General features: G+C 51.8%; 1 protein-coding gene across 1 annotated transcript in view; it reads left to right on the forward strand.

Annotated features, from left to right (window-relative positions):
* Positions 1–17,509, forward strand: part of sspo (SCO-spondin) — a 261,575-nt gene that overhangs the window by 26,556 nt on the left and 217,510 nt on the right. The window contains exons 9-18 of the mRNA XM_059990301.1: positions 393–633; positions 1,560–1,698; positions 2,128–2,251; positions 4,171–4,343; positions 5,480–5,701; positions 5,922–6,087; positions 6,725–6,968; positions 10,671–10,851; positions 12,144–12,238; positions 16,225–16,481. Of these exons, the coding sequence (XP_059846284.1) occupies positions 393–633; positions 1,560–1,698; positions 2,128–2,251; positions 4,171–4,343; positions 5,480–5,701; positions 5,922–6,087; positions 6,725–6,968; positions 10,671–10,851; positions 12,144–12,238; positions 16,225–16,481 (1,842 nt within the window). The remainder of the gene's footprint in view (positions 1–392; positions 634–1,559; positions 1,699–2,127; positions 2,252–4,170; positions 4,344–5,479; positions 5,702–5,921; positions 6,088–6,724; positions 6,969–10,670; positions 10,852–12,143; positions 12,239–16,224; positions 16,482–17,509) is intronic.

Consider the following 17,509-nt stretch of genomic DNA (forward strand, 5'->3'; position numbering starts at 1 on the left):
GTTAGGGTGTCACCTGTAACCACACCCACGCAACTGCACATCTGCAGCTGCAACCCTGCAGCCATGCATGCCCAGCTGTGTCCATTGACCACGTTTGTCTGCATGTTGCCTGCCCAGTGGTTGAGGCTGAAGCGGGTGAGACCAGCGTCAGTCACTGCTCACTGGTACTGAGCCCAAGGGGCTGAGTGGTCTCCGCTGGCTGGGGTGGGCACTGATCTGGAGGATAGGTGGGAGTGGGTGGACCTGGTGAGAATAGAGACAAATCCAGTGGGGATAAGGAGAGATCTGGTGCTGCTGTATCCGATAGGAGACAGTCTAGTGGGATTTGATGGGTGGGGTGTCGACAGTATTCTGCCCAGTGTGGGTTGTTAAGTGTGGCCTGTTTTGGACAGAGAGGAGGTGCCCAGATGGAATGGTGTACTCGGACTGTGTGTCCTCCTGCCCAGCCAGCTGTGAGGGAGGAGGCAGCCCAGCCCTGGGCTCCTGTCGGGAGGATTGTGTGAGTGGCTGTGAGTGTCCCCAAGGGCTGTTCCAGGAGGGTGATCGTTGCGTTCCTGCTGACCACTGTCCATGCTACCATCGTGGCCAGAGGTATTCGCCTGGACAGGCCATTCCACACAGGTGTAACCACTGGTGAGTGAGTATGGCCCACGTTTTGTCTGCTGAACATGATGCTGAGTTAAACTAAAACCTCTTCTGCTGGCACCTAGACTGTATCCCTCTGCTGCCACACATGTATAGTATATGTTGATCTAAACGTGTCTGCCTCTGCACCACCCTACAATGTATTCTGGACAATAAACCCTCCCCGTCATCCCCACCCTTTGGAAACACACCCTCCCTCACTTCCGGAAAGAAGCCCCTCACCACCCTCCCATTCCCCTCCTGACACCCCATCTCACCACGTCTCTCTATCAGCCTATACCCCTCCCACACCCCATTACCCTACCCCGCTCCTCGTCTTCACTCCGGCCCCCGAGAGAGGACTTGGCTTTCTGGGATCCTTGGCTCACTGACTGAGCTCTCAGGTCAGTGCCGAGCTCCCAGCCCCACTGCAGCCCAGAATGTTCCCCTCCCACTCTTACTGTGATTCTGGAACATGCACCTCCAATAATCCCTGAGAGTCTAGAATGTTCTGCTCCTGAGGCAACAGTGGCTGGCAATTCAGCCCTTCAGTATCAGTGAATGCTGGAAAACACAGGCCCAGTGTGGCGTTCCCACTGCATGCTGGAAAACACAGGCCCAGTGTGGTATTCGCAGTGCATGCTAGGAAACACAGGCCCAGTGTGGCATTCGCAGTGCATGCTAGGAAACACAGGCCCAGTGTGGCATTCGCAGTGTGTGCCGGAAAACGCATGCTCAGTGTGTCGTTCCTGTTAATGCTGGGAAACTTGATTTCTGGGAAATTCTGGCTCTGTAGAATTCCTGGATTAAACCTATAGCCGTTCCTCCATGGAAGCATCTGGGCAACTGTTTGCTCACCAATGTCAGCTGTGTGCCTGTTAGATGGGAGGTGATGTGTAAGTGCAGAAGTGAGTATGGTCTGCGTTTCCATGCAGCGTGTGTCAGCTGGGACGCTGGGCATGTACACAGGAGCGGTGTGCGGCGGAGTGCACTGTGCTGGGTGACCATCACTACACAACCTTCGATCGCCGGCGGTACACCATCCATGGGGCCTGTGAATACACATTGGTTGAGGTAAGCCCTGACAACAGCCCAGCAATCACCCCCCTATGGCATAACCCCCAGAATGCCCTGACGCTCCTACAATCCCCTGGCAACCCCCTGCAAAACCCTCAATGTGGCATTGACAATGCACCCAGCAACTTTCCCATTGACATCCCCAGAAATGCGCCTAAAAACAGAACTGATGTCACCGCAGCAAAGCCCATGGCTATACACTATCTGGGGTGAGGGTCTGAGGTCACCAACCCAGCCCAGGAGACATAGAGATCGGTAGGGGGAGATTGCTGTAGCCAGAAAACAGGTGTGTTGGGATCCCGGCCCATTGTCAGCTCCCGGTCCTGAACCTGGGGACTGACCTCATTGGGACCCTTGTTGGAAAAGGCTGGGTTTCCCAGGGCTGCCAGGATGTGCTGTTTCTTGCTCTCATTCCTGCTATCCCAGGACTACGTGGAGGGCAAGCTGCTGCTAAGCGGGGAGTACGTGAACTGTGGGAGAGCATCAGGGGGGTGTCTGAGGGCCCTCACCGTCATTGTCTACAAAACCGTGGTGAAGCTACGTCGGACAGGTATGCTGGAACAGGGGAGGGGAAGGAAGGGTGGGGAGGGGTGGGGAGAGGAGTTTGAGTTTGGGGAGGAATGTGAGGGGACAGAGCATGAGAGGGAAAGGAGAATCTGGGGTTTGAAGAGCTGGCAGAACAAGTGTTGGGGAGATGGGGGATGGGGATTGTCAGGAATGGAGGACATGAGGATTGGGAAGGTAGGAGTGGGGAAATGGGGGATGGAGAAATGGGATAGAGTTGGGGGAGTGGGAGTTCGAGGGCTGGAGTGAAACAATTCTGAGGTGGGGTTTGCATTGATGGGGTGGGGGATGGGAGTTTTGAAGTGATGGGTGTTGGGTTGACAGGCACTGGAGAGATGGGTTTGGGTTGATGAATGAGGGTTGATGGGGTGAGGTGGGTGTTGGGGAGATGGGGTTTGGACTGATGGGTGAAGGTTGATGGGGTGAGGTGGGTGTTGGGGAGATGGGGTTTGGACTGATGGGTGAAAGTTGATGGAGTGAGGTGGGTGTTGGGGAGACGGGGTTTGGACTGATGGGTGAAGATTGATGGGGTGAGGTGGGTGTTGGGGAGATGGGGTTTGGATTGATGGGTGAAGGTTGATGGGGTGAGGTGGGTGTTGGATAAATGGGGTTTGGGTTGTTGGGTGGGAGTCAATGGGGTGAGAAGGGTGTTGGGGAGATGGGGTTTGGGTTGATGAGGTGAGGTGGGTGTTGGGGAGATGGAGTTTGGGTTGATGAGGTGAGGTGGGTGTTGGGGAGATGGAGTTTGGGTTGATGAGGTGAGGTGGGTGTTGGGGAGATGGAGTTTGGGTTGATGGGTGAAGGTTGATGGGGTGAGGTGGGTGTTGGATAAATGGGGTTTGGGTTGTTGGGTGGGAGTCAATGGGGTGAGAAGGGTGTTGGGGAGATGGGGTTTGGGTTGATGAGGTGAGGTGGGTGTTGGGGAGATGGGGTTTGGGTTGATGAGGTGAGGTGGGTGTTGGGGAGATGGGGTTTGGGTTGATGAGGTGAGGTGGGTGTTGGGGAGATGGAGTTTGGGTTGATGAGGTGAGGTGGGTGTTGGGGAGATGGGGTTTGGGTTGATGAGGTGAGGTGGGTGTTGGGGAGATGGGGTTTGGGTTGATGAGGTGAGGTGGGTGTTGGGGAGATGGAGTTTGGGTTGATGAGGTGAGGTGGGTGTTGGGGAGATGGGGTTTGGGTTGATGAGGTGAGGTGGGTGTTGGGGAGATGGGGTTTGGGTTGATGAGGTGAGGTGGGTGTTGGGGAGATGGGGTTTGGGTTGATGAGGTGAGGTGGGTGTTGGGGAGATGGAGTTTGGGTTGATGAGGTGAGGTGGGTGTTGGGGAGATGGGGTTTGGGTTGATGAGGTGAGGTGGGTGTTGGGGAGATGGGGTTTGGGTTGATGAGGTGAGGTGGGTGTTGGGGAGATGGAGTTTGGGTTGATGAGGTGAGGTGGGTGTTGGGGAGATGGGGTTTGGGTTGATGAGGTGAGGTGGGTGTTGGGGAGATGGGGTTTGGGTTGATGAGGTGAGGTGGGTGTTGGGGAGATGGGGTTTGGGTTGATGAGGTGAGGTGGGTGTTGGGGAGATGGGGTTTGGGTTGATGAGGTGAGGTGGGTGTTGGGGAGATGGGGTTTGGGTTGATGAGGTGAGGTGGGTGTTGGGGAGATGGGGTTTGGGTTGATGAGGTGAGGTGGGTGTTGGGGAGATGGGGTTTGGGTTGATGAGGTGAGGGTTAATGGGGTGAGAAGGGTGTTGGGGTTTGGGTTGACAGGTGAGGGGAGATGTGGGTGAGACAAGTGTTGGGGGAGATGAGTTTGGGTTGATTGAGGTGGGTGGGTTTTGGAATGATGAGTGTTGGGGAGATGGTATCCAACTGGAGACAACCACCGTAGGTGTAATGTGTGACTCACTGCCTGTTCCACAGGAGACATCAGTGTGAATGGTCAAGACACAAAGCTGCCCTTCTCCAACAGGGACCTGTCAGTATTCCCGGTCTCCTCCTCCTTCCTCCTGCTTCAATCCTCCGGTGTCGAGGTGTTGTGGGGTGTGGAGTTCACAGCTGCGTACATCACTCTGCAGCCCTCCTATGCTCACAGGGTGAGTCTGTGCCTCCGGTCAGCTGCGGTCACTCCTGGCCACTGGACACGCACAATACTCACATGATGGCAGGCGTTGGGCAGAGGGGAGATGTGGGGAATATGTCACCAAGTGAAGGCTCCCTTGCTCTATTGACCTGGCAGCACAACGGGTAGAAATGCTGCCTTCCAGCTCCAGGGTCCCAGGTTCAAATCTGACCTCTGGCACTCTCTGTGATCTCCCAGTGATGCTGGGTTGGAGGGGGAGTTTATAATTTGCCCTGCTGTAGGTGGGTGAGGGGGAGAAGGTGGAGGAATGGAAGGGAATCAGTGGGGATGCATGAGTGGTGGTCGGAAAATTTCTGATTAGGTTCCATGAGACTGCTGACAACTGCGGTGGGAGGAGCAGAACAGAAATGGGGTAGAGGAGGGGGCAGAGATGGGGGTGGGGGGTGAAGGTAAAGGAGAAGGGGTGAAGCAGAGACGGCAGTGAAGGAGATGGGTAGAGGAGTGGGGCAGAGATGGGGTGGGGATGAAGGTAAAGGAGATGGGTAGAGGAATGGGGCAGAGATGGGGTGGGGGTGAAGGAGACGGTGAAACACCGACAAGGGGGTGAAGGAGTGGAGCAAAGTCAGACACAGTGAGTAGTTTTTTCTGAGATTGGAGACTGAGCTGTGGTCTCCAGGGTTCGCTGATGGGATCTGATGAGTTTTGGCTGACTTTAATGGGCTCAGTTTGGTGAAAACTCCAACTATGAATGTGCTGATGGTATCCACAGGGAGACCGTAACTGAGTGTCGTGAGGCACAGGAGTGAGGGAGGCTTTACAACAAACCATCAGCCCCCCTCATAATCACTGCACCCTCCATCCTCCATCCTCTGCTCACCGCACACTCTATCTCATCCCTCCACACTCCGGCAAAATCTATGTGCCCCTCTTCTCAGCCATGCCCTCCTTCTTTTGCCTCTGTTCCCCACTCTCACCCCGCTATTCCTCTCCATTCTCCTTGTTCACTAATCTCACTTCCCCCATTCACTGGCCTCCTCTTCCTAACTCCCTTCCTCACTTACTGACACCACATTCACTGACCCGTCCCATTCGCTGCCCATCCCTCTCTCATCACCAATCACCACTGATGTGCCCTCTGACTGTGCCCAGGTCCGAGGACTGTGTGGGACTTATAACTGGAACCAGAGGGATGACTTCCTCACCCCGCTGGGTGACATTGAGACCACATCCTCTGCCTTCATCCACAAGTTTGGAGCCCCCCTCGGCTGTCCTGAGGGCAACCCCCTCACGCTGGACCCCTGCAACACCTTCGCCCAGCGCCGAGAATTCGCAGAGGAGACGTGTCAATTTCTCTGGAGTGAGGTCTTCCAGGTAACTGTCCCATTGGAGTGCGGGGGTGGGGGAGGTGGTGAGTTTAACTGGTCAGGAAATGTAGATGGTCAGCACAAATGTGATGCACCAAAGGGCCTTTTGCTGTGTCTGACTATTTCAACCTCACTATAGTTCAAGGCATATCTGATTTCCTTTTCCTCTCTCCAACCTGCCTCCACCCTCTCTCGCTCTGCTCCTGCCTCACTCGGTTTCTCTGCAGCCCTGCCACGACCTTGTTGAGGTGGAGCCTTACTATGACCTGTGTCTCTATGACGTGTGTGGATGTGCAGGCAACGTGGACTGCCGCTGTGCAAGTGTGGCAGCGTACGCGAGGGCCTGCGCACAGGAGGGTGTGCTCATTCACTGGAGGTCCAGCAGCACTTGCTGTGAGTATTTCTGTCCTCTGCCCTCTCCTCCTCCTGTACACACCTCATTCTCTCCATCTCCCGGCTCCAGTCCATCCCCTCACTTCTCCTGCTCAATACTCACTCTCTGACACATGAAAGATGGCTACCCTGACACAAGAACGTTCTTCCAGTTTGTCAGACCAGGCTCCCTCTGTGAACCACATTGTCTCTGCCCAGTTCCATTCGTATTTTCCAAGTGCTCTGTCACCACTTCTTCAGTGTCAGACTCCGGCACTTTCTCCTGCTGTTGTTTGTCCGGGCATCCGATGCATAGGTACTCAGCTGTGGAGAGTGAGAGCAGGTCTCTGGGGAACACTTTGGATGTCTGTTTCTGTGGTTCACAACACACAAACTGGATCCACTGGAAGAGGAGTATCTGACCTGGTGGGAGTGACAGAGCTGCCTGACGCCACTGTCATGGTTCAGACATAGACCTGCCACCCCCGCCCACCCTTCACCTCCTCCTCACTGCCGCACTGTCCTCCTTCCTCTGTCTCTCCCCAGCCACCCCTCTCTCCCTCTTTCTCCTTCCCCCACCCCCTCCTTCCTCCCCTTCCCCCAACCGCCTCCGCCTTGTTCGCCTCCCCCGGGACTCAGTGCTCTCTTCTCTCCGCAGCCGTGGAGTGCTCGGGGGGCCGCGTGTACACGGAGTGTGGCCGCCCGTGTGGAGGTTCCTGCTGGCAGCGGAGGGAGGAGGTGGGCTGTGCCTCACTGGTGGGCTGTGTGCCTGGGTGTAGCTGCCCCGATGGGCTGGTGCTGGACGACGAGGGTCAGTGTATCCCCCCATCCCTCTGCCCCTGCCTGCTTGAAGATGCTGTGCACTCCCCTGGGACTGTGATCAACAGAAGCTGCAACAGCTGGTAGGTGACCCACCGAAGGAGCATTGGTCCCAACGTCCCCCACACCTCACCCTTCCCCTCACAACACGCCAGTACAGCTATGGCACACCAGCACAGTTTCTTGGGCCAGGAAGAGGCTGATGGGTGAAGGAGACAGGTTTAGTGGGGATCTGAGGGAGGCTGGCATTGGGAACAAACATCCTGCAGGGTAGAGATTCACCACATTTGGGAAATATGTTCGGGCACTTGAATCAGCAAGGTCCAGAGGAACAAATGACGTAAACGGGATTGGTGTAAATGTCTTCATGGTCAGCATGGGTGTGTTAGGCTGAAGGGCCTGTTGCTGTGCTGTGTGACTCTGACTTTTTTTTTAATCCATCTCTAATTGCTCCTTGAGAAGGTTGGGGGTGGGGGCACAGCATCGCAGCACTGAGGGGATGGAGTTCTGGGACTGACCCCCTTGTCCCTTGCCACCTTCCAGACCTAGGAGAGGTCCCAGGCAGGATGGTGTGTGACCTGGAGGGAAACCAGAAGGTGGTGTTACGCCCTGCCCTGCTCTTGTGGGGAGAGGATGGGACCTGTTTGAATAACTATGGTGTGGTTTGTAGAGGGAGCTGTTGGTGCATGGGGAGGGAGCTTAAGGGGTTGTGATGGAGGGAGGGAATATTTGAGGAGGTGAGGACTGGGGGTGCAGGTGGAAGGAGAGATTTTTGGTGAGGCGTGGAGGTGGAAGAGATGTTCAATAGGAGGTTGGTGGATGCAAGAGAGGAGGGAGGGATGTTTGGTGAGCTGAGTGGTGTTGGTGGTGGGAGGGGGGTGAGATGGAACGAGGGAGTAGGCTGTTGATCAAACAGGGTGATTTGTTCTAGGTATGCTGTAGTTTCTAAGGGTTGTTGAAACCACACTTCGAGAGATGTAGAGAGAGGCAGCATGGAACAGGCCCTTCAGCCCATCAAGTCCAGACAACCATCAGTCACTAGTTTATTGTAATTCTACATTAATCCCACATTCCCATCAACCCCCCCCAGCCCCCACCCCGACTAGATAACTTATAGCAGCCAATTAATCCACTGCACACCTTGGTGATGTGGGAGAAAATTGGAGCACCTTGGAGAAGCTGAAGTGGCCACAGGGAAAACAGGCATACACCACACAGCGATGGAGATCGGGGTTGGATTGGGGCTGCTGGAGATCAGGATTGGTCCGGAGTTGCTAGAGATCAGGATTGGACCCGAGTTGCTGGAGATCAGGATTGATCCTGAATTGCTGGAGACCAGGATTGTACTGGGATTGCTGGAGTTGGCTGGAGATCAGGATTGGACCCGAGTTGCTGGAGATCAGGATTGGTCCAGAGTTGCTGGAGATCAGGATTGGACCGAGGTTGCTGGAGATCAGGATTGGACCGAGGTTGCTGGAGATCAGGATTGGACCGAGGTTGCTGGAGACCAGGATTGGACCGAGGTTGCTGGAGACCAGGATTGGACCGAGGTTGCTGGAGACCAGGATTGGACCGAGGTTGCTGGAGACCAGGATTGGACCGAGGTTGCTGGAGACCAGGATTGGACCGAGGTTGCTGGAGACCAGGATTGGACCGAGGTTGCTGGAGACCAGGATTGGACCGAGGTTGCTGGAGACCAGGATTGGACCGAGGTTGCTGGAGATCAGGATTGGACCGAGGTTGCTGGAGATCAGGATTGGACCGAGGTTGCTGGAGATCAGGATTGGACCGAGGTTGCTGGAGATCAGGATTGGACCGAGGTTGCTGGAGATCAGGATTGTACTGGGATTGCTGGAGTTGGCTGGAGATCAGGATTGGACCCGAGTTGCTGGAGATCAGGATTGGACCCGAGTTGCTGGAGATCAGGATTGGACCCGAGTTGCTGGAGATCAGGATTGGTCCAGAGTTGCTGGAGATCAGGATTGGACCGAGGTTGCTGGAGACCAGGATTGGACTGGGATTGCTGGAGTTGGCTGGAGACCAGGATTGGACTGGGATTGCTGGAGTTGGCTGGAGATCAGGATTGGACTGAGGTTGCTGGAGACCAGGATTGGTCCAGAGTTGCTGGAGACCAGGATTGGACTGGGATTGCTGGAGTTGGCTGGAGATCAGGATTGGACTGAGGTTCCTGGAGTTGGCTAGAGATCAGGTTGAACCGGGATTGCTGGAGTTGGCTGGAAATCAGGTTGAACCGGGATTGCTGGAGTTGGCTGGAGATCAGGTTGAACCAGGGTTGCTGGAGCTGGCTCTACCTGCTGTGCAGTCAACCTGGCTCATGGGGAGTGTTCCTCACCTATGCTTCTAGATGGGAGAAAGGTCATAGGGTGTCAGGATCCTCACGTGATCCTAGATCCTGACCTGTTCCTACAGCCACGGATTTATGTGGCTGGTCCAGTTGAATTGCTGATCATTGCTGACCCACAGAATGTTGATGATGGGGGACTGAGTGAAGGTTATGTTACTGAGTGTTGAGGGTGCCTGGTTAGACTTTTCCTTGTTCATTGCCTGACAGTTTTTTGTGGTTCAACATAGATCCTTCAACATATGTAGTGGACTGGTAGTCAGTGCCATGGGCTCTTGATCACTAGAGGATGGTCAAACTCCATTGGTCAACAATCACCAGAGAGAAGTGAAAGACTACTGAGGGGAGTTGCTCAGTTGATGTTCAATAAATAACCCATTCTCAGTGCCAGCCATGGTGGTAACTACTGACTGATGTAGGCACTGATCACCCTCTCAATCTCATTCTAAGAGAGATAGAGGGGGAAGAAATTCAGAGACAGTGAATAAGGGCACCCTCTCCATCCAGGGATGGGATAGTAGCAGGAATGGACCTCTCATTTGAAGCTTGAGAGGCTGACAGTGTTTAGGATGAACACTTAATCATTTCGAACTGGTCCACAGGTCAAGAGCTGGGAGGTGGGATTGGTGTCCACTTAGTGTCTGGGCAGCTGTGTGGGCTGAAAGGCCTGTCACCATGCCATATACCTTACCCAGTGAAATGCCATCCTCATCCAGTCCAGCCTGTATGAGACCACAGACTGATATGGTTAACTCACTGCCCTCACCGACCTTCCATTTCTGTGGGTACTGCTGGTAATGTCCATGGCTGAACAGACAGGCAGCAGTGGACTGGATGTATCTTTGATCCATTGGGAATGCAATGCAAAGCTCCTGATTGATCAGCAGGTGCGAGGGTTCAGAGAGACTGATTTGTAAGGAGGTGTGGGGACTTGGGGGGAGATTCTGATTGGTTGAGTGGTGTGCATGGCTTAAGTGAAACTGATTGATTAGGAAGTGTGCGGGACTAGGGAGACTGATTGGAAGGTGTGATGGTTCTCAGTGGTGATTGGTTGGGAGGTGTGAGGGACTAGGGAGACTCTGATTGGAAGGTGTGAGGATTCTAAGTGGTGACTGATTAGTCGGGAGGTGTTGGGGATTTGGGGGTAGACTAATGTTGAGTGGTGCGGGGTCTCTCGGTGGAGACAGTGGCCTGAGGAGTTTGATGAAATCACCCTGTTGCCTGCTTCCTAATCCTGCAGGATAGGGTTGGTTTCATTGAATTTCTGTGCCACACAGACAGCTCTGGTGTGAGGGAATTTGTGCTATGTTCTCTGAGAGATGCAGAGGGGGTGGGAAGTTACAGTGTAAGATTTCTCTGTACTTTGATCTTCAGTAGGTCCTGTTCTCTGACCAATCCTTTAGCTCTCTGCACTTATCTTCAGCTTGTGTACCTCTGGAGTTTGGAACTGTACCGACCAGATGTGTCTCGAGGCAGTTTCATGCCCCAATAATCTCATCCACACCTTCCACTCCTGCCTCAAGACCTGTGACTCGGTTGATGCCAACAGAACATGTATGGACCCCTTCGAAGGCTGTGGATGCCCAGGGGACCTCGTGTTGCTGGTAGGACTGTACATGTGTGTACACTGCATGTGTGTAGGTACAGCAGAGATTACATGGGTGTCTGTGTGCATGTTTGCTTGTCCATGTGTCTCTGTGGGTACAGTATGTGATTATGTGTACTTAAGAACTTGTGCATATCTGACTGTGTGAGTGTGAGCATGCATCCGCATAAGTATCTGTTAAACTGGTTTGTAATTGTCATGTCATGTGCACCAAGGTACAATGAAAAAAAATTGTTTTGCATGCCATCAATGCACATCATTTCAATAATCAGTGAACAAGGCTCAATAACAACGTGCAGAGTAGACAAAATGCAGTTCAGGGAGACAATCAGGTGGAAGATCATTTCAGGGTGGATTGTGAGGTCAGAGGTCCATCCTATTTTAATAGTCATTTAACAGCAGAGTAAGCTCTCTTTGACCCTGGAGTTACATGCTTTCAAACTTTCATACAAACATGAGAAAATCTGCAGATGCTGGGAATCCAAGTAACACACACAAAATGCTGGAAGAACTCAGCAGGCCAGGTAACATCTATGGAAAAGAGTAAACAGTTAACAGAGACCCTTCATCAGGACTGGAAAAGAGGATGAAAAGTTAGAGCAAGAAGGTAGAGGGAGGGGAGGAGGAAGTACAAGGTGATAGGTGAATCCAGGAGATGGGGAGGGGTGAAGTAAAGAGCTGGGAGGTTGATTGGTGATAGAGATAAAGGGCTGGAGAAGGGGGAATCTGATTGAAGAGGACAGAAGGCCATGGAGGAAAGGGAAAGGGAGAGGAGCACCAGAGGGAGGTGATGGGCAAGGTAAGAAGATAAAATGAGAGAGGAAAATAGGAATGGGGATGGTGAAGGAGAGGGGGGAGAGGACATTACCGGAAGTTTGAGAAATTGATGTTCATGCCATCAGGTTGGAGGCTGCACAGACAGAATATAAGGAGCTGCCCCTCCAAACTGAGTGTGGCCTCATTGTGGCAGCAGAGGAGGCCATGTCTCTGCATCTTTTGTCCAATGAGAGGGGAAGAAGAGAGAATATCCAGGGTGGGGGCTATTTGATTATGCTGGCTGCTTTACTGAGGCAGCAAGACGTTGTGTATCTGCATCAGTGCCTGTGAGCATTGGTGTTTGTGTACAGTATGTCTGTATATATGTGTCTGCGCTTCTGCATGTGTCAGCACGTGTCTATATGCATACACGTGTATGAGGGTATGTGTGCTTCTGCATACATGTTTGTATGTGTGGCTGTCTCTGTTTGCCCCTTTGGGTGGAGATGAGTCAGCCTGTGCTCCTGTTGACAGGGTGACCGGTGTGTACCACCATCACACTGCCCATGTCGTCACAACGGCCGCCTGTACCAGAGCAACCAGACCATCCACAAGGACTGCAACACCTGGTGAGTGTCCGCCTGTGCGCAGAGTTATGGTGGTAAACGACAGGGCCCTGGGAAGTGTTGTAGGACAGAGGGACCGAGGTGTACAGGTCTATGGTTCCATGAAAGTGGTGACAGAGATAGACATAAGCTGTTCAAGTTGCTGGCAAGACCACACTTGCAAAGTATTGTGCACAGTTCTGGTCACCCAGTGATAGGAAGGATGTCATTAAGCTGGACAGGGTACAGGAAAGATTTTCAAGGATGTTTCTGGCACTGGAGGGCTTTACTCAAGGGCATACACTTGATGACCACTTTATTAGGTACACCTGTACACCTGCTCATAAATGCAAATACCTAATCAGCAGGAACTCAATGCATAAAAGCACGCAGACATAGTCAAGAGGTTCAGTTGCTGTTCAGAGCAAACATCAGAATGGGGAGAAATGTGACCTAAAAGGACTTTGACTGTGGAATGATTGTTGGTGTGAGATGGGGTAGTTTAAGTTTCACACACAACAGACCAGAATTCACAGTGAAAAACAAAAAAAAAAATCAGCAGCAGATCTGTGGGCAAAATCACCTTGTTAATGAGAGAGGTCGGGGAGAATAGCCAGACTGGTTCAAGCTGACAGGAAGGCAGTGGTACAGGATGTACTGGCCACTGAGTGTAAGTTTAAGGTGAGAGGGGAAAGATTCAGAAAGGGAGCTGAAGGATAACTTTTCCACACAGAGGGTGGTGGGTGTGTGGAATGAGTTGCAGAGGAGAAAGTAAAGGTGAGTACAACTGCAATGAAGATAGGAAAGGATAGGAAAGTTAGATAGGAAAGGTTAGAGGGAGTTATGCCAAAAATAGAGAAATTGGACCAGTTCAGGTAGACGACTTGGTTAGCATGGATGTAGATGTATTGGGCCTAAGGGCTTGTTTCTGTGCTGCGTAACTCTGTGACTAAATGCTTTGAGAGTATCTGCCTCCATCAAGCCCTCAGGCAGTGTGCTCCAGGTTCAAACCCACCCCACCTCCATGGGGTAAGTAATGTTCTTCGATCTTCTCTGTGTCAATTCTCTTCTCAAACTAGAGTCATGGAGAAAAGTTTCTCACTTGAATACCAAAGTCCCTTGGTTCCTGAATACTACTGTCCTGCACTTTCTAAACCTTTAAATCACAGCATTTCAGACATCAGGATTAGGTTCTGCCTGCCAGTTTACCAACTGATCAGTACTGTTCCATATCCTAATACTCATTTCCTCACTGTTTTCATCACCACCAGTTTTCATATCATTGTGTAACACTAGTCCCAGGCTTCCAATCACAATACCATTGCCTCTGCCTCCTGTCACAAAGATGGTTTTGGGTCCAATTTGTCAAGTTGCCTTGGATTCCATGAGCTGTAACCTTTTCAACCAATCTCCCACATGGAATCATATCAAGTCTTCCTTTCAGCGACTTCCTATTTTGTTATATTGTCAAGGATCTTCTTGCTGACTATTCTTGATCAATCTCTGTCTGCTTTTCCAATTGTGGGTCTTTTCTGTCTCTCAATTCCCTATAACCCACTTACAGACCTGTAATTCCCAGTTTATTCCTACAGCTCTTCACATTTGGCATCTGCCAGACACCCAGCAATTCACCTGAGGGAAGATTGAAAATTCTCAGCTTGGCCCTGTAACCTCCTAACTCCCTACTTGCAGCAGCTTGGGATATACCTCTTCAGCTCTGAGTGACTATCCATCTTCGTAACCACTAAGGCATCTGGCACCTTTTTAATGGTGGTATATTTCTGCCCCTTTTCCTAAAATTTCCAACCATAATGTTTTTGAACTTTGTCCACATCCTCTGACTCCGCGCACACATTGCCCCTTTGGTGTCTAATGGGCCCCACTCTTTCCCAGGTTACCCTCTTAGCAAGAATATAAAATGCCTTGGGATTTTCTTTCGTTTCTTTTGCCAGTCTCATTTTGTGATGCCTCTTTGCCTGGATAATTTGTTGTAAGTACCCAGTCCCCCCACTTTGTCTACCCGTGAAGGAGTGTCCCAGGGAGTCAGTGCTCCTGTTTTTAGTTCTTTGAGCTCATTATTCCTTGACTTCCAGGGCTCTTTCACCTTCCAACTACTTGTTGGATTTAAGTTCACTTCTAACTCACTGCTCCTTGTTCATTGTTGCTAGGTCCCGTTTTATGATACTGGAATTGTACTTCCCCCAATTCAGGATCTGAATTTCCAGACCACCATTACCCCTTCCCAGAAGCATGTTTAAATAAACAGATGTTTAGTCTCTGCCTGTGGGTAAACAGTTAGTATGGATGCATTGGGCTGCAGGGCCTGTAGCTGAACCATACAGCTCTGTCTATCGTACTTCTGTATTCGCACTCTAACAACGTGCTAGGCTGATATCATTCAGTGCTGATCCTTGGGTTGAACAGCCTCGGCACTGGCCCTTTACCTCCCACTCCCCTTCTCCCTCCTCTGCATTGCCCTGCTGCGTTCCTACACCCCCAACAGATCATCAGCCCCACCTCAACATCCTGCACCTCCCTTCTCCACCCAGCCGGGTCTAGTCTTTGTCCCAGGTGCCACGTTTTAGTAGCGAGGTTTATTATTGTCACATGTATTGTGATTTGATTTGTTATGAACCCCGTAACTGGGTGTCTTACCAGCAAAGATAGGAGTATCAGTTGAAGTCTGATGATACTATTTTTAACAGTATTTATTAGTAAAAATACACAAAAATAATATCAATGCAAATATACAGATAATATACGTCATCAATACTAAACCTAAAAGCGCGGGTATAATAATAATCAATAAGAAATAAGCTCTATCGTTGTCAAGGGGATAATGAATTGTCCGATGGAAATATAAAGTTCAGTTCATACAGGCTGCAGTCGTTGTTGATCGCTGTGTTGCAATTGTTGTGGAGAGAGAGAGAGAGAGAATAACTTGCCGACTTTCCTTTTACGATCTTGATCCGTATCCGTCCTTTAGCTAGACTGTTCCGTGGAGGACTCGTCACCCAGGCAAGGGTGGACACACACACAAGCCCCCACCGGTCTCGTAGTGTCTCTCCTGGTGCATCTGAGGGGTGTTCCCCAGACCCTACTTTTATCCCCACTCACGGGGTTTCAGATGTCAATCAGGTGGGTTTCAATGAATAGAACAGTACTCAATACACAATTCCTTCTCCAAGAGACAATAGCAGTAATCAGTGGTTCCATTCTGCTTTTGTTAGAAGGAGACATTCCACTTTTGTGTATTCCTGCGTTGTCAATAACAACTGCCTTTTCTGTTATCCTGCGTCTCTCTCTCATAACTGACATGCTGTGTATCTCTCTCATTTCCTGGGTATCAGACCCGAAATAATAGCAAGTTTGCGATTCTCAAAAAACGGGGGGGGGGGGGGGGGGGGAGGGCATTGGCGATTCTGTACCCTTCTGCCCATCAGAGTTGCTCCTCATTTGTAACAGATTAAAAAGCTTGTCTTACCTACTGTTGATGCAGATCAATTCATTAGGCAGTATATTGAGGTGTAAAAGGGGAAACAGTAACAGAGCAGGATGAAGAGTAACATTGATAGAAAGTGCAGTGGAGGTAGACAACATGATATGAGGCCAAGAGTCCATTTTATCATACCAAGGAACTAAGTCTTATAACAGCAGAGTAGAAGCTGGTAGTGTGTGCTTTCAGGCTTTCGTATCTTCTGCCATTGGGAGGGGGGAGAAGATTAAATGTCTGGGGTGGTGAGGTCTTTGATCATGCAAAATGCTTTGCTGAGGCAACAAGAAGTGTTGACACACTCCATGGAGGGGAGGCTGAACTATGTCCACACCTCTCTGCAGCATCACAGTGATTGTCCCATTCTTGGTCCTGGGAGCTGTCCCTGGTTTCAGGGTGCTGGAGTGGGCCCCATAGCCCTCAAACCTGGTCACAAATCTTGCTGCAGCCTCGGTCCCTGGGTACTGATGCCAAGTTGGGTCTCTTCCCCGCTAACCCCGGCCTGTGTTTGGTGCAGCGTGTGCCGGGTGCGGAGGTGGTGGTGCACCCGGGAGCCATGTGCGGGGCTGTGCCTGGCAACGGGAGATCCCCACTACCTCACCTTTGATGGCCGCATGTTCACCTTCCTGGGAGACTGTGAGTACGTGATGGTCCAGGAGCAGAGTGGCCTCTTCACTGTCACAGCCGAGAACGTGCCCTGTGGGACCAGCCGCGTCACCTGCACCAAGTCCGTCACTGTGGTCATTGGCACCACCGTGGTTCATCTGCTGAGAGGTGAGGGGGTAGGGGGAAGGGGGTCGAGCTGTCATCAGGGGTTGGGGGTGAAGTTATGAAGAAGGTGATGAGGTTGTGGGCGGGGGATCAACGATTTGGGGTGGAGGGGGTAAAGTAGGTGAGGAGTGTGAGCATGGCAGAGGTGTGGGTGGGAGATTCGAGGAGAACAGAGTTGGAGGACGGAAGAGGCTGAGGGGGTCAGGGTCAGGAGGATTTAGAATGAGCAATGAGGTGGGTGGGGGGTTAAGAGGGCACAGAGCATGGGTGGGGAGTCGGTAGGAGTGAGAAGTATGAGGGATTGGGGTAGTGAGGTGAGGGGCAGAGGATCGAGCATCAGCTGGGTTATGGGCTGAAGGGAGAGTGAGAAGAGTGAGTAGGTGGGAGGGGTGACAAGGGTGGGGTGTGGTGCAATGTACGGTGTCACTGACAACTCTTTGGATTCCAAAGGGTCGGTGTCCCAGAAGTTGGGAGGTTAAGTCTGGAGGGCCTCAGAGGTTGGGGAAGTTACTGGCAGATCGGTTTGGATGGCAAAACTTCAAGGAAGAACAGAGGGAGGAAATGAGGGTGAGGGTTGATGGTGAAATGCTGAAGGAGGCTAGGCGGGGTTGGGAGGGTTGCATGGAGGGAGGGAAAAGGGGAGGGGAGGAGGGGGAGAGTTGGGAAAGAGGGAGGGGGGATTAGGAGCAAAGTGGGGAGTAGGGGGAAGGAGGGAATGTTGAGAATAGGAGGAAGGAGGTTAGGATTAAAGGGGGGATTGGGAAGGAGGGGAGTGAGGGCAGGAAGGAGGATTAGGAGGGAAGGTGAGGATTGGAGAAAGAGGGGTTATTAGGGAAGGAGGGAAGGGAAGATTAGGAGGAAAAGTGGGGGATTAGGAGGGAAAATAATGAGAATGGAGGGGTGATTAGGAGGGAAGGTGGTGAGTGAGGAAAGGAGTGAAATTAGGAGGGAGGGAGAGGTTAAGAGGGAAGGTGAGGGATTAGGAGGGAGGGTGGTGAGTGAGGGAAGGAGGTGATTAGGAAGGAAGGTTG

Source organism: Hypanus sabinus, chromosome 1 (genome assembly GCF_030144855.1).
Source record: "Hypanus sabinus isolate sHypSab1 chromosome 1, sHypSab1.hap1, whole genome shotgun sequence".
Taxonomy (NCBI): domain Eukaryota; kingdom Metazoa; phylum Chordata; class Chondrichthyes; order Myliobatiformes; family Dasyatidae; genus Hypanus; species Hypanus sabinus.